Here is a 17679-nt window from a genome sequence, read left to right as displayed (position 1 = left end):
AAATGTGGCCTTTATGAATACACTTGAATGCCATTTGGACTATGCAACGCTCCAAGTACATTTCGGGGGCCTTCAGTGGGAAACTCTTTTCATCTACCTGGATGATGTCATTGTCATCGGAAATGGAGTAGACCAAAGTTTGGACCGGCTCGAGCAGGTTTTTCAGAGGTTCCAAAGCTATGGATTAAAGCTTAAACCATCAAAATGTCATCTGCTGCAGGAAGAAGTTATCTTCTTGGGTCACATTGTGAGTGGAAAAGAAATCAGTCCAAACCCAGCCCTCATCAAGGATGTACAGCAGTGGAACTCCCCCAATAACTTGCAGGAGCTACAAACCTTTCTTGGGCTGTGTAACTACTACCGGAAGTTTGTACCCAATTTTGCAGAGCTGGCAAGCCCCCTCTATGCTCTTCTCAGAAAGGGAACAGCGTTCCTATGGACTGATGAGCAGCAGTCTGCATTTACAAGGCTCAAAGAGAAACTGACCAATGCACCAGTGTTGGGGTACCCCGAAGCTGATGGGAAATTCATTCTGGATACAGATGCCTCAAATAGCAGTGTCAGTGCTGTGTTGTCACAAGCACAATGGGGAGAAGAACGAGTTCTGAGCTATGCTAGTAGCCGTCTTTCACCACCTCAGCAGAGGTATTGTGTCACTCGCCGTGAATTACTTGCTGTTGTTCGTTTCACACGGCAGTTTCGCCACTATCTACTAGGTAGAACGTTTCTACTTAGGACAGACCATGGCAGTCTCACCTGGCTTTTAAGCTGTTTGTCCCAGTTCTTTTGGTCCTGGTTCACATAACATCGAAGCATTTGCAATAAGGTCCTATTGAACCGTTCTACTTGTCCATTGGAGGAAGGGTGGTAAGGGGTAGTCCTGGTCTTAGAGATCTGCAGGAGCTTGCATACATTCCGAAACAGGGAACTATCAAAATTCCGACCTTGATCTGTGTGTAGCTCGAGCGAAGCTCCAAACAAGTAGAACGGTTCAATAGGACCTTATTGCAAATGCTTCGATGTTATGTGAACCAGGACCAAAAGAACTGGGACAAACAGCTGCCACTACTCACAGCAGCTTATCGCAGCTCACAACACGCAGTGACAGGATTCACACCTGTCACTGCCAAACATAATAGGCTTATGTTTGGCAGGGAAGTCCACCAACCACAAGACATCCAGTCTGGCACTGCAAAACTCAAGGTCGATGCTCAGGAATCTGCAGATTTCCTCTACAATCTGGAAGAAAGCTTAAAAGAAGCACATGACCTTGCAAGAGACCACCTTCGCACTGCACAAGAGCAGCAGAAAAAAGTGCATGACCTCCGGGCCAAAGAACACTTCTACAGTGTAGGAGACCTGGTGTTTGTCAAAGATGATGCAAAGAAAAAAGGGTTAAGCCCTAAGCTTCAGAAACAATGGAAAGGCCCGTTAATCATTGTAGCTCGTCGTGGTCCTGTACTGTATGAAATACAAGGTCCCAAGCGCAGCACAGTGATGCATCACGATCGTCTCAAGCCATATGACAGTGACGTGATACCAGTCTGGGTTTAACACCAAAGAAGCAGACTGCTGGAGAATTGCCAAGGCCAAGAATTCCAATCAAATGAAGAGGATGTTCCGCTGGTTCCTATACTACCACTGCCAGAAGATCAGGATAAAGACCTCCAGCCCAAGGATCCAGGATGCCAGCCAAATGGAAGACAAGGGGATCCAAACTCTTCAGAAAGACTTTTACTCAGTATTCCAAAAAGGGGGGGGGGGGAAGGGGGGGGGGGGGGGTAGTGTAAGGAAGGTTAAACTTTATTAGACTTTGAGTTTGGTTTTGTATTTCAGTTCTCCGAGCCTAAGTTAGATCAGCGAATGCAACACAGCTCTGGAGGCAAGGCTAGTATCGCAAGATTTGTTGTTCATGTTGTTGTTGGTAACGGTTCTCACTGCTCACTGCCCGGACATTGCTAAACGCTGTCTGTGCCAGAGCTAGAGGCCGAAAACCACACAGTCCTTGCTTTGAAACAGCTCAGTTGCCATTGTAACTCATTGTTGCTGGAAGAAGTACAGTTCATGCAAGAGATCCTTCTTTTTTTTGTCGTGTATCTTCGCTACCCACACGCCTCCGTTACACCGGAAACCAAAAGCACGACAGTATATTATTGCCTCTGTCATCCACCAGTTCACTGCAGACTGGCACCAGTTCACTGCAGACTGGCACCGGCCAAGGACCCAACATGGATGTCTTCTTAAGTAGTAAACCCTGAGTACATACAGTTGAAATAAAATTGATATGTCTTTTGTAAATACATTTTCTCTATCAATGACTTAAATTAACTGTAGTAATTCTGTTTGTGTAATGTAGTAACCATGTACAGTGTTTAATATAATTATTAAATAGATGTTTTAAAGAAACAGCCACAAACCTTATGTCTTTGGTCCACAATGGCAGCTTTAATTTTAGCATTTCCTCTCCTCCACATACTTCGTTGCCAGATGTGTAAAATTTACAAAAAGAAGCAATTTAAATGTAAAAGTTGCACATATGTAGATTAATCAAGAGAAGCTATTTAGAATAGTTTTTACAGAATTCTACACAACATCATTTCATTTATTAATAGATACATATAGATATTAATTACAGAATAGATACACAAAGATTTCATTTCTAACAGCTGCTAGCAGTAGTGAGTGTTCATCCAAGAAGTGTGACTTGCAGGAGCAGGGAGGCTCTGTACTGGTTTATCTCCTTTTAAATCAAGAGGCCCATGATAGTTTGACTAGGCAGCAGATGTCCCACAGCTGATTGACTGAACCTGCCATGGACAGAGGAACAAGACCATCTCAGATATGGTAGGTTGTTAGGTCGGCTACTGTTGAGAAAGATGGACAACAAAACAAAAGGAGAAATTATGAATCACATCAGAATATGGAAATTATTTGGCAGATAGCCCTTAAATCAATATGTAAAATGTTTTCTAAACAACAGTGTTGGAAGATGTAAGTGATTTTAGTGAAACTTTTAACACAGCACTGAAAGGCAGCGGTGTACGTGTATGTTTCCTAACTGTGGCTAAAGCTGCTGCTAGCTGGTTTACTCTCCGATCGGAGGCTGTTTATTATATACACAGTCAGAGAATGGTGGATTGACAACGAGTAATGATGGTTATCTAACACTTAAATGCTGTTTTATTAAAGTTGATAAAGTGAATCTCTAAACGTTACAGCACTGACAGAGCGGTGTTTATTTTTCTTAACTGTGGCTAAAGCTGCTGCTAGCTGGTTTACTCCGATCGGAGGCTGGTTTCTTTAAATACAGTTGGAGAATGATAAATTGACAATGACTGATGAAGGCTAACATGTAAATACTGTTTTATTACAGTTAATACAGAAAGTGAACCTTTTAACGTTACAACACTGACAGACAGCGGTGTATATATTTTCCCTACTGTGGCTAAAGCTGCTGCTAGCTGGTTTACTCTCCAATCGGAGGCTGTTTATTTTATACAGAGAATGGTGGCTTGACAATGAGTAATGATGGTTATCTAACACTTTAATGCTTTTATTATTAACCTTACCTTTTATTATATCCTTAGGATAATGAGTATCCGTAAATTTTTCAGTCAGGTTTCCCGAGGCAAAATCACACCGGAAGTAAAGATGCACCGTTTTGAGTTATGGCGGTGTTCTGTCAGATAGCCATACACATAGCCATAATATAATAATAATAATAATAATAATAATAATCATAATAATAATAATTATTATTATATAATTTTAAGTCTTCTATTATGTCTATGGCCATACATGTCAGAATAGCATACATGTAGTAAGTGCGCATACGCACGCATGCACATTCTGCAGGAGGTCTGCGATATTGAGAAGAGCGGTCAGCTCGTCATACGCGAGAAGAAAAAACAAGACCCAATAAAAAGTAAGTACATAAATCAAATTTAATGCAGCTGCAGTAAACTACAAAACACGCCCCGTTTAAATTCACGTTCCCCAGTTCATTGATATTTTTGGGTTGGATAACAATATTTTTGGGTTGGATAACACGTCTGCTAGCTTGGATACAGTGATGGCTTTCCAGGTAGGACTTCGACACATGGGTCTAATTATTAGGATTACTTAAAATTCTTAAATGTTGAACTTGAATTATTTGTTTATTTTTTTTCACCCTACCAGACTGTACAGGCAGAAACGGTATTGGTATGAAAACGCATTTCTTTACCCACACTGAAACTGGGGAAAAACCAGTGTTTCACTTTTGAAACAAATCTTTATCTTTATTAATGTATATGAAAAGCATTCATGTTAAGTTTGTTTTTATATGTGCTTTACATTTACATATATTAAGATTTAGCAAATTGAGATTGCTTTTGGAACATGAAGGCTTTTTGTTTAACAGATCACATACCCGAGTACAGCCCCCTGGGTTATGTAGCCAACAGTGACTATCTGTGTGACTTTGCCTCAATTAATAAAAGACAGAAGATGTTCTTGAGTCACTTGAAGTCCCTGTGTCCACCATGCGTTGCCAGGAAGGACATGGCGTCCACCAGTGTTGTCAAAAAAATTGGGATCTGTCAATTTCATTTAATCTCGCTGTTGCGTTTTCTGCAGTATTTCAAGAATTGCATTGTTGGATGCACATGCATAAACATGTAGATTAGGAAGTTTTTTTGTATGAAATCAGAATTAAAAAGGATGGATATGAAGAAGCTTTCACTACAAACTTTATTTTGTTTAGTTTAGTTTTGTATTTCTTGTCCTAAAAGCTGATATTTCGCAGAAATGTCATATTATTGCAGCACCAGTTGGCGTGATTAGTAGCAGGAGTAGGTGTGTTTTGTTGTGTACACAGCTGCAGCAGGGTGTTATTATATATTTGAACAGTTTGCAGTGTCTAATAAATTGTCTTGTTTAAATGTCTGTTGATGCAATTTGCATGTTTTTCTTGTGTCATTTATAGCAAACATGGAGATCAAATGGGGTGAGGTCTTCAGTTTTATTTCTGAAGGCTCTTACCCATTGACGCTCAACAGAGGACAGAGGCAAACTTTGCGGAAGTATGCCGTAAAATTTAGCATCCATGGTAAGTTTTTTATATCTTAAATAAACGTTAATTTTTTTACTACAATATTGACATAATTTGGTCATTGTTTTAATACAGCTGGGGACCTATTCTACTGAGCCTTACCCGAAAGAAGGGCTGTACGGTCCAAAGAAGAGGCCTGGAACCTCTTCAAGGAGTTTCATGCATACCCCATGGGAGGACACACTGGCATTATCAAAACACGCAGTGCCATGTGTTCCCGATTCTATTGGCCCGGTATGACAGCAGACATTGAGAAATGGGTATGTAACAACATAGTTAGCAAAATCTTTATGGTCCAAATTGTCGTAAAACCTATAAACTGTTATCTTGCAAAGGTGTCTCAATGTGACTGGTGCCAAAGAGTTGGACCTCCCCTCCAAGTTGTCAGGGAACTTGAGTGCATAAAGGTAACCATCCACAGTGATTTCTGAAGTTTACCACCTCTAGGACATTGTTGCTCATAACATTGTAATCATCCCCAACAGGTGTCAGGGGTGTGGGAGCTGATTGGAATTGATCTGACTGGTCCCATGCCCCTGACATCTTGTGGCAATCAGTATATCCTGACAGCTACAGATTATTTCTATAAATGGGTGGAGGCTTTCCCTCTCAAGACTAAGACTGCTGAGGATGTCTGCCAAAAATCATGTTCTATATTTTACTGTCACGGCTGTCCTCAGCATATTCTCACTGACCAGGGGCGAGAATTTGTGAACACAGTAAGCCACATTTAATACTACATATATTTCTGTGAAGCCTCAATATATGTAAAAGGTTATAATAATGTGCTTTGTTGTTGTTTTAGATGAACAGTAGACTCTGTGATCTACTTTCAATTAAGAGAAGCATCACTGCAGCCTATCATCCTCAAACCAATGGCTTGGATGAAAAGACAAATGACAACATTAAGCGGTAAGAAAGTTATTAGAAAACTTGCATGTTTTTTTGTTTTGTTTTATATTTTTTAATAGTTGCTTTTCATTGTAACATGTTTCTGTAGGTTTATATCAATGTACAGCTTGTTATAGCTATGTCATCCCATAACAAATGCAACACATAAGCAACTTTTACAAATTGGAGTATGTTCTTAGGACATGTGTGAAACTGTTCTTCTAGGGCACTGAGAAAACTTATCAACGACAAGCAAGATGATTGGGACATGTTCCTTGAGGCCACTTTGTTTTCCTTAAGGTCGAAAACCCACACCACCACAAAATACTCGCCATTTTTTCTGATGTATGGCAGAGAGGCAAGGTTTCCTTCTGAAGTTCCTGTTGACATGCCGGTACGATTCTGTTACATTATATGAGTTTACAAACTCATGTACTGTTTTTGCATGGAAATTCATGTGTATTAAGGTTTTAAGTTTTTACATCATGTTAAAATGTCAGTACTTCCTCAAAAACATACCTGCATTAGCCAACACAAACACTACAGTCTTCCAGATTAGTAGGAATGAGTAATCGGAAAATAACAAGTGAAACTGAGTTCACAGTCTACCTCTCAGTGACACATAGTTATAAAGGCTGAAGTGAAAAATGTTGTTGGAAAGACTTGCTTAAGGGGGTGTGTCTGAAAGAAATGGAGCTTGGTTTATACATAGAATCCAACTTCAAAGTTATTACATGCAGCTGTGATTTCAAGTCTAGTTTCTTTTAATTTCAGTTTTTTAACTTAACACCATTTTTATAACTACTGAGGTATTGGTGATTTTGGCTGGTAATTGCACTATGTACCTGGAAAATACTTAATTCCTTCCCTACATCAGACATTGTGAAGTTTCTCAATACAAAGTTTGATGTCTTGTTAGTTATGTTTTGAATGTAAATGTGTTTGTGTTTTTACAATACAGTTGTCTTCTGTAGTCCTACCAGAGGACTACAGCCAATTTGTGAAAGACGGAGACGACAGACAGGAGGACACAAAGATCCAGGTTGAAGAAAATGTCGAATTGGCTCAAAAAAAAATGAAAAAAGCTTTTGCGAATCGGGCACAAAAAAAATTCAAACATTTCAAGTTCACAGAAGGGGAGGAAGTTCTATTCAACATAAGAAAAAGGGGTAGGAAAGGTGCCAGGATGGAGGCGGACTACTCTGGACCTTATTTTATCCATGAAGTGATGGGGAGCACTGTGAGGTTGAAAACAATGACCGGAAAAGTCCTCAAGTCAAAACATAGCATGAGGCATCTGAAGCCGTATAACAGAGGCAATGAGGGACAAAAATCAGGTGAGGGTTTCATCTCAGGTGAGAAGTTGAATGAAAGGGAGACAGTGATTAGGTACGCGGGCAAAGCAGAAACCCCTCTGCAGACCAAGACAGAAGGTCAGAACCATGGCAAGGTTATCCAGTCCTTTTCCCTGTTGTCTCCCTCTCCTCCTGAATCTCCCCCTGCCAAGTTCTCTTGGTTGTCTCCCTCTCCTCCTGAATCTCCCCCTGTCAAGTTCTCCCGGTTGTCTCCCTCTTCCCCTCCAATGATGTCTCTCCCTCCAGTGATCTCCCCCTCTCCCCCTCCAGTGATCTCTCCCTCTAACACTCGAGTGATATCTCCCTTTAACCCTCCAATGAAGTCTCCCCCTCCAATGAAGTCTCCCTCTCACCCTCCAGTGATCTCTCCCTCTCCCCCTCCAGTGATCTCTCCCTCTAACACTCCAGTGATCTCTCCCTTTCCCCCTCCAATCAAGTATACCTCTCCCCCTCCAGTGATCTCTCCCTTTCCCCCTAAAAAGAAGTCTCCCTCTCACCCTCCAGTGATGTCTCCCCCTCCAATGAAGTCTCCCTCTCCCCCTCCAGTGATCTCAACCTCTCCCCCTCCAGTGATCTCTCCCTCTAACACTCCAGTGATCTCTCCCCCTCCCCCTCCAGTGATCTCTCCCTCTAAAACTCCAGTGATCTCTCCCCCTTCCCCTCCAGTGATCTTTCCCCCTCCAGTGATCTTTCCCTCTAACACTCCAGTGATCTCTCCCTCTCCCCTTCCAATGAAATCTCCCTCTCCCCCTCCAGTGATCTCTCCCTTTTCCCCTGCCAAGTTGTCTCCCTCAACTCATTCTAGGATGTGTCAGAGTGCTATTCAGCAGCAAGGTGCAGTAGTCACACAAAGTTTTCTGTTATGGCCTGTTGGTCATGGGTTCTGATCGGTTGATCAATTTTTTGCATGTTGGTTCAATGACCTGTTCCTGGTCTTGTCTGCTAAATTTCCTCGGAGGTTGTGTTGCTTGTTTCAGATGTATAAGTTTTTAAAAGAGCAATTTCTGTTTTTGTTGCAGTAGTTCGACTTTGGTCTTTGAAAGACTCGGGGCAAGTTGCAGCCCTTGTTGGCCCATATAAATTGCACGACACATCTTTTAGAACACTGTGGACATGGCTGGTTGTCAGATGAAGTAAGACTCCGTTTCTGGGAAGTTTGTATTTTTACAAGGCAGTCCATCCAGAAATTCATTTACATGTGTTTTTTTTTGTCAAACAGGTCATAGATGCATATTTGTATGTGATACTTCAGAAGACCAAGGTACAACATTATTTAAGGTAACATTTTATCCACTCTTTGTAGTTTCACATATGTCATTGAAATTCTATTACATTTCAGATATCTGTATACAGAATGGATGCAGTAATTGCATCTTCTGTATTTCATCTTGGGCAATACCGGGCTGTTCAAAAGGTAATTATTCACAGTTAAATCTTTGTTATTGAGTTAACGTTCATGTTATGTTCATGTTATTTGTTTGAAATAAAATAAAAAAATTTTAAAAAATTGACAAGTAAAAAAAAACAAAGTGTTATTACATTAGCAGCTATATAACGATCTAACACTGTTTTAATAAAGATGATTAAATATAAAATATGGTGATCATAGCGTACAATTGTCTGACAGAAATTGCCGTCAGTTTGTCCTACATGTATGGCGATCTGACAACGCATGGCTATCTAACAGAACACCGCCCCTCCGTTCCCAGAGAGAAGGAGGGGACGTTAGGGAAAAGGCGACGCTGCTGTACGCTGCTTTTGATGGCTATATCTGTCGGATTATCATACATGTTACTTATATTGCCTGTTTATAATTTTTTTAAAATGGTAATTGTATTGGTTAATTATCCGTTTAACACCTTGAATATTTTTGACTTAATTTAACTGAAGGAAGATTCCCAAAGTAATTAAATCTACCACTAAGTGTCACTGTTACAGAGGAACCTGTTGAACCCCATTGGGTTGCCAGATAGGGCTTTAGCCAAGATGGAAATATGTAGTAGTTGTGTAAAACATATATTGTAGGATATTAATAAAGTTAAACGTAATGAAATATTATAATTTCTCATGGAGGAATAAGATGTTATTTGATCCTGACGTAGTAAATTCACACGTTGACTAAACATGAATTTTACAGAAGACTTCAAATGATTTCAGAGAGGGATTTTATAATACACAAATATTTTAGTTCTTGGCTATTGGAAAATTAAATTATACGTTATTGCTGTTTAAAGTATTTACATACAATGGCTTATAAATATTGACAAATCAATTACTATGCATATACTTTGTGACATAAACTTTAAAACACGTTGAAACATATCTACCAAATAAAATATGTAAACAGCACAACTTTCATTTAATTTGCATCTAACCCAAAGTAATTTTTATTTCTAAAAATATGTAACAGTCTTGTTCTTAATGCTGCTTAGGATTCACACATTGTCAAAGTTTTTGAGGTGTACATACTTTCTGTTTTGACTTATCAATATTCAATATTAGTGTAAAAAATTTGAAGGTGGTTTTACTTGAAAATGAAAGTCCTCCTGCTGCCTTGAAAATGCTATTAAAATGCATTTTGTAGTTCAGATTTTATTCATTGTCATGTCTTTGAATAAGAAAACTTTAAAGACAATGTTCAGAACCAGATACAAACACAAAAAAAGCAACCTTCATTTATGCTGCACAAATCTGGAATGAACTTCACAATTAATGAAAAATAGCAGATATTAAATTTATTAAATAATAAGTAATAACGCTTTAAAACTGGTTAACAGGCATTTTTGGAAAATTATGATAACATGTTTCCCAAAAACTTTGCATTATCTTAAAAAAAACTCTGAAAGTTATACTGGCTGCCTGGTCTATCACTTTCTTGGGAACTTATGGCATCCTGTGCACTGTCATGGAACCATGCTGAACATGTCACTCAGGAATTGTCAATATCTCACGTTGCCACTAATATTACCTAATATTAACTAATAAGTCAATATTAGTGAACTTACCCGGTTTATTAATCAATAGCATTATATTAAGGTAATTGTATGAAAATAATTATAATCCGGAACTGACAGTAGCTTGTCAGCACTGACATACCATGGCCACCTAGTGTCAGTTGTAGTGGCACCTAGTGGCAGCTATTATCAGCTATCACAGAAGAGGTCCCATCTGACATGCATTCAGTGCAGGTGTTGTCTTTCTCTGCTAAATCGGAACAGCGGCTGTATATTTAAATATGTATAAGAATTATGTTTTAATTAAGATATATTTTATTTCTATTTGTTTGAACTAAAGTTATTCATATGCTACATTGTCTGAAACAGACAGAATGAGGTCACAGCAGCCCGTGGCCACTTGTGCCACCTTACTTGTGCCACCTTACCCAGAAGCCAGTGGCACAAGTGGCACCTTACGGCAGCTGTCAATATGTTTTCACTGAGGCTCTTTATTGGAAACTGAAATTTGAGACTATCCAAAATAGACCAGGGTATATTTGCTTTTTTGAGGGAACACAACACTTAAGAGGAAATGCAATACTTTTTCTTAAATTATAAATTCATTCATATTAAATTTGACACAGAAGCTGTCACCAAAGAATATTCTATTCCTATTCTATTGTTTTCCCCACTAAGCATATTTAAATATGCTGAATTATGTATAATACAATTAAAAAATACTTTAAAAATACAATTGTTTATAAATGTAGCTGTTTGTATAAGGTTTCCAGTAACAAAACAGCGTGTCATGAAAGATTAAATACGCAAATAAGTCATTGTGCCTGCCAAACGTATAACGCTGAGTGGAGCGGTCGACCGCTCTAAGATGACCGCCCTAAATCTCGTCAGCGAAAATAGGCGAGAGCGGTCCGTGAGGCATGGGAGGTGCCAGTATGAGGTCGCGGCAACCCTTGGAAGGTGCCGAAGTCAGCCGAAGTCTGTGACAACACTGACAGCCAGCCCCGTATTCAAGTCTATAATGGCAGGTGTCAGAGGAAGTGCCAGTATGAGGTGCCGAAGTCAGACATAATACAAGGATAGACGCCTCATGGACCGCTCTCGCCTATTGTCGCTGAAGAGATTTAGGGCGGCCATCTTGGGAGCGATACACCACTCCACTCAGCTTATGTGTTTAGCCAACACATTCTCACTCCCAACTCGTCACATAGGGTGCGTTCACACTGCAGCCTAATTCCGATTTTTTGGCAATTCCGATTTTTTGCCAGGGCCGTTCACACTGCCAGTAAATGCGACCTGTATGCGTTTTGCAGTGTGAACGGGCAAATGACCTGAATGTGTCCAGCGTTCGCAGTAGAGGCCGCAATAGCATCAGCGTTCTCAGTGTTCTGCCAACTGCCATGAAAAGAAGTGCTCAGTGTTTGCGGAAGTAAACATGGAGGTTAACGGTGGAGCTTAGCTTACATATTTGAAGTTGATGCCCGGCCGGAGTAGCATATTAACAACTTAATTTTCATATTGTCTGTCATGGTTGTTGTTTTTCTTCCCGCTTGCGCGTATCAGGATACAGAATAGTGAGATTTGTTGAGAATCAGTGACGTTCAGTTCCAATGAAGGCGACCTGAACATTAGGTCGCATTTGAATCGGATACAGGTCACATTCGAAAAAGAATCCGACCTGTGCTGTTCACACTGCCATGAAAAGATCGGATACAGGTGACATTACGTCAAAAAAATCGGAATTGGGTCACTTCAGGCTGCAGTGCGAACGCACCCATATTGACGCTTGGGCAGGTTCCCTCAGCGTCACATGTTGACGCAGAGGGTACCCCCGCGAAGGGTTCTCTCATTGAATGCTGTACCGCTGCCTAAGCGTCCGATACTGACGATCTAGGAACGAATAAGATGACGAGTCTATTTTTTTAAAAACCTTTATTTACAATTCATGTGCTAGTTTGAACAGGATATTAAGAATATTTACTACAAATACGTGTCAGACATGTCGGTCAAAGGACTTTAATTTGGTATTTAAAAATAACTCAGTAAAATATAAAACCGGAGGGTTTTTGTTGTGATTGTAACTTGATTTAAAAGCCTTTTTTTTATTTATTTACCAACTATTTTTGAGTATGATATCAATGATTTACACCAAATAAATTTAAGACGAATTAAGATGTATTTTTTCTTTTGTGATTGCATGCAAACTGTTCTCTAAACGTTTAATATTTTTGATTGAAATAATAAAAATAAGGACGGATCCCACAAAAACCCAAGAAGAAGAATAAGTTGACGTCATCCTATGCGACACTTACACTCTGGTGAGTAAAAATCTGCACCTGTCAAAATGTTTTTGTACTCTAAAACCAAAAATAACTCCAAAGTGTTACGTTATAAAGTTATTGATGGTAGTTTTAGGACTTAATGGCAGTAGGACTGTGATGCGAATGGTTGAAGACACGTTTGTAAAAAATGTTTTGCCGGAGAATATACGGTGGAGGCTAGCTAAATTAGCCTCTTGGAGGCTAATTGTACCTGCACACTGTACCTGTGCTTAATACGTTTAATTAGCCGTGATAAAGTCACATAATAGTATTTATAGTCATGCTTGTTATTGCTACTTTGTAAAATTGGAGGGTTGCTAAAAACATCAGTGCCCCTAGGCTGTGATGATCTTTAAAGTTTTGTTTATGAACCCTGTCTGAATACACTGAATGCAGCTAGGTCATTTACTTGAATTAAAAATTAACTTGCATCATCAGTACAGGCAAATTTCTTTCCTCCTGTCTATGTTATTTATTGCTGTTGCAAGCCAGATGAAGAGAAGTAAAGAAATGAGAACCAGATCTTTGAACAGACAGAGACCATAGGTCAGGAGCAGCCTGGGATGCTTACTGAAGAGCATCCAATGATGATACCAGAGAACCAGTAAGATACTGTGATAGTGCTTGATCTTGTTCCTGTTTCTCCTCCTGTTGTCCCATCCTCTGTCTTTTCAGAAGAAGAAAAGACCCAGAAGCACCTCTCCAGCTGCCTTTCCTCCCATTCCGTCATCTGTCTCACCCATAGATCAGCCACATCTGCATTCATGTCACCTGCTGACCATGCCATCTCCTTAACTCAGGGTGGCGTAAGTTTTGTTTTCTTCATAGTCATGCAGCCAACATGTCAACCTCTTTAGCACGATTCGTACCTGTGGAGATCCCCGTTAGAATTTGCGATTGTCCATCAGAGTGTTTGAGGATCAAACCAGGACAGGCAGTCACTGTGGTCATGTGGTCATCCATCCATTTTCTTGCACCCTTGTCCCCTAGTGGGGTCGGGAAGGTTGCTGGTGCCCATCTCCAGCTAACGTTTCGGGCGAGAGGCGGGGTACACCCTGGACAGGTCACCAGTCTGTCGCAGGGCAACACAGAGACACACAGGACAAACAACCATGCACACACACACACACACTCACACCTAGGGGCAATCCAGACAGACCAATTAACCTAACAGTCATGTTTTTGGACTGCGGGAGGAAACCGGAGAACCCGGAGAAAAACCCACGCATGCATAGGGAGAACATGCAAACTCCATGCAGAAAGACCGGGGCCGGGAATCGAACCCAGAACCTTCTTGCTGCAAGGCAACAGCACCACCAACTGTGCCACTGTGCAGCCCTGACTCAAAACCAAAATATAAAAAAAACTATATTATAAAAAATTAAATAACTGTCAACTTTGGTTGTGTGAGTAATTTGACGTACGTATCCCAGAAGGGCCGTCTGACTCCATTCTTGAGTGGTTATGTTCTTCAACATTTTGGTGGAACTGGTTAAACACACTTGAATCAAATGGCTGAGGTACCACCTCATTCATTCAGCATTCAGATCATATGAAGTCCTGGTAACATCCAAATTTATTGAGTGAGATGTTTTGTGCCAGAGAAAGACCTAAAACTTGAAAGACACCTAACCTATTCTGGATGCCTGGTATTTGGACACCTATGGCCTATTTTATATTTTCTTTTTTTATCTCTCATTTTAAATCAGACAGGTAAGATCTTGGCTGACAGCTTCCTGAAAAGATTTTTGAGTGGGAAGCCATAATATATGAGTTGGATAAAATGTTAAGGAAGGATCCCTTCAAGTGTCAAGCTTGTACCTCAGATATGCTTTCAGTTTCAGTGGATGGAAACTGCAAGTATTACCATTTAAAGAATGCAGCAAGGTATTGTAAAATGTGTACAATATAACAATTCATTGTATATGTTAGTGATGTTCACTACTTTTGGACTATAACACCTCATGAAGTGTATTTTATTGCTTGTTTTTTAGATTGGAGGAACACGCTATATTTCAGGACCTTTTCATAGCCAAGGATGAAAACGTAGGAAAATTTGTGGACTGTATACACAAATCAACCAAAAATGTAAGACTGCAGATTGTAAATGTATAATAACAGTAACCTTTTAGCCTGTAATAACAGGATGCCTGACTGAATTGTATGCATTCTAGATTTTGTGGTGGGAAATGGTATACATGGAGTGCTACTTAGTGCTCTTGGAGATAGTGTACGAGATATTTGCATAACCCTTGTTCTTTCAACAAAGGCTGGGCAACAGACAATCACTTTTTTACATGGATGTAACATGCAAGTACTGGCCATAACTTGAAAACTAACAAAAAGCTGTCCTGAACTACAACACCTGCTTAAAATAAAGCCATTTCTCTCAATTTTCCATGGCAAAGCCCATGAATGTAAGGTAAGGAACACTGACCAGGCATTGAATAACCTTGCTGGTACATACTGCATAAACATCTTTGACACAGTTGATGTTGTTTGTGCAGACACAGATGGACACAAATCTCAAGGCTCATCGCAAGATCAGAAAGGAGAAAACATCTTAGCATTGGCTTTAAAAGATGTTGGTCACTTGAAGACTGATACAGACACAGAAATTCTGTTTTTGGAAGAGATCCTGTCTGGTGACACAACGTTGACATGGCAGCAATCACACAGTGGTAAGTAAACATACACTAATATGTTTTATACTGTCATCATACTTGACAGCTAATGTGACTAGATACTCCAGGTGTTGACCAAAATTTACAAATTTTAACTTTTACTGAGTTGATTTGTCACTTTCATAAATTAATTTCAGACTCTATCAGTCTTCACACAAAAACAAGGGCAATCGATGACATCATGATAGTAAAGAGACTGGAAGATGAAAAGAGGATCCTTGTTGAGGAACCATCATTGGAAAGCTCTGTCATCCTATGAAGACACTCTAAAGGAGTTTCCCACCTGATATCAGGAGGTAAATTTAAAAGTAGGTTTTTAAGTAATGCATAATCATACCAAAAGTAAAAGCATATAATTTTTAAATTTTTATTTTTATCTATGTTCAACTTTAAAGGTTTGTCCTGTGCCCTAACTGACGAAGGTCCAAGAGGTCTCCAGAGCATTATCCTCAGAGAGCTGCAGCAGCAACAGATGAAGCTGCAGGCAACAGAGAATTATCTACAGCAGGGGAGCCCAAAGTCGGTCTTGGAGGCCCGGCATCCTGCATGTTTTAGTTCTCTCCCTTGTTTAACACACCTGCATCAAATGATGGCTCATTAGAAGGCCTAAGATGAACATTGACAAGCTGAAAAGGTTGTTGCTACCACCAGGGAGAGAATAAAACATGTAGGATGCCGGGCCACCAGGACCGACTTTGGACACCCCTGATCTACAGACTTTGTCAGGAGGAGAGAGTGTTACCTTTGACAACGACTTCAGTAGTGACTGATAATATATATATATATATATATATATATATATATATATATATATATATATATATATATATATAGTTTTTATATATAGTTTTCTCATAAGTCACAGAGACACCTTACAATTTGTACTTGTGCCTTCATGTTTCCAAATGGGCAGTGTTTTATCTTGATTTTTTTTTTAAATAGTTAATTTGTTTGTGCCTTTGTACTTTCTAAAATGGCTTACTAGAGCTGTAATTACTTCCACAGGCATGTCATTGAGTGTGTTTCTTTTTCACTTATGTTTCTGCACATCTCGTGTATTTTCTAGGTAATAATAAGAGAAATTGTAGTTAATTTAATAGTTTGTTACTATTTTTACTTTAAGTGGAATAATAACACTTGTGCTTATGTTGAGCTCTGTTCTGTAGTAACTAACATAACCAAGACATCTCTTTGGATCTTCTACTTTTATTTTCCTTTTTGATTAATATGTGCATCTCTGACTTATTTCTTAATCCAAAGAATGCACAAAGTGTGTACTGGTGGAACAATTTCTTATCCTTGGTCAATTGAATGCAGTTCACTTTGTCTGTCAATGTCTTTATTAAAAAGAAATAAGTAAAATAAAATTTCAGTACTTGTCAAAGTGATTTTTTAATGTGGTATTCAGGTATGATTTTGTTTAATGACATGCATTTATACAAAAATCATAAAGGCATGATTTTATAAACAAAACAGCATCTAATTTAGTGGATTCTTCAGGACATGTTCTGTATCCATGAGGCATCTATTATATTATGTCTATGGGTGATACCACGATAGAAAGCATTAATTTTATAGCATTAACACCGGTGCTGTAAGTGGTCCGGTATGAAACGGTGTGATAGAACAACGGTCCCACAACACTTTTAAATTTCTATAATCAAAATACCGAAATTGTTTCCATTGTTTTAAAAGGTTTATGTCAGTCTGCCTTTACCCCATCGATACGTTTCCCGACCGCCCTGCACCTTAGAGGGTAAAAAAACAAAGACGCGCACATTGCGCAAAACTCTGAAACAGGAGAAGCGGGACATAAAATGGAGCGACAAACTAGATGTGAATTATGGCATAAAAACAGAATCCGACATTGAACAGTGAAAAATCAACACGATGTGAAACACATGATGATTAGGTGGCGCAGCAGGTGATGAGTGAAGATTACTGATGGTCAATAAACGATCAAATAAATCTAGCAACAGGAAAGAAACTAAAGTGGACATAGCAATAAACCAAGAGAGGATAATACTAATCAAAGGAAACTAAATGGAAATGAATGAAGAACAAAATGCAAGAATAAACTAAGAAACTAAAGTAAATACAGAGGAATAAACTGGTATGGCAAGACCTTTGGAGCAATAATTAATACAGAGACTGTATGGCAAGAATAAACAGACACTATTTCCAGATAAAAGGTAAAATAATATTGTTGAAGTGCCATGGGTTTGTGGAGGCCATATCTAATACTGAGAATAAATATATCTTACAGACCATAACAGTAAATAACTTATCACTTATTTATGTTTTTAATTATATTTGATATATTTATTTCTTCAATATTATTTTTCATGTCAGTGTTAATGTCATGGTGGTGTTCAGTGACTC

General features: G+C 39.2%; 1 protein-coding gene and 1 long non-coding RNA gene across 2 annotated transcripts; both read left to right on the top strand.

The window, feature by feature from the left end:
* The first annotated feature begins 3688 nt into the window (after positions 1-3688).
* Positions 3689-6082, top strand: LOC145554688 (uncharacterized). The gene is made up of 5 exons (XR_014090671.1): positions 3689-3925; positions 4967-5089; positions 5168-5352; positions 5428-5811; positions 5898-6082. It is a non-coding gene; the product is annotated as an uncharacterized LOC145554688 (long non-coding RNA).
* A 115-nt stretch (positions 6083-6197) lies between these two features.
* On the top strand, positions 6198-15618 carry LOC145554687 (uncharacterized). The gene is made up of 7 exons (XM_081614910.1): positions 6198-8599; positions 8678-8752; positions 12544-13419; positions 14323-14500; positions 14608-14701; positions 14883-15294; positions 15435-15618. The coding sequence occupies exon 1, from the start codon at positions 7059-7061 to the stop codon at positions 8223-8225; it is 1167 nt and encodes a 388-aa protein (XP_081471036.1). The 5' UTR covers positions 6198-7058; the 3' UTR covers positions 8226-8599; positions 8678-8752; positions 12544-13419; positions 14323-14500; positions 14608-14701; positions 14883-15294; positions 15435-15618.
* Positions 15619-17679: the final 2061 nt, after the last annotated feature.

The sequence above is a fragment of the Poecilia reticulata genome, chromosome 13 (assembly GCF_904066995.2).
Source record: "Poecilia reticulata chromosome 13, P_reticulata-male-v2, whole genome shotgun sequence".
Taxonomy (NCBI): Eukaryota; Metazoa; Chordata; class Actinopteri; order Cyprinodontiformes; family Poeciliidae; genus Poecilia; species Poecilia reticulata.
Note: the sequence above shows the minus strand (reverse complement) of the source record. Positions and strands in the feature narration are given on the sequence as shown.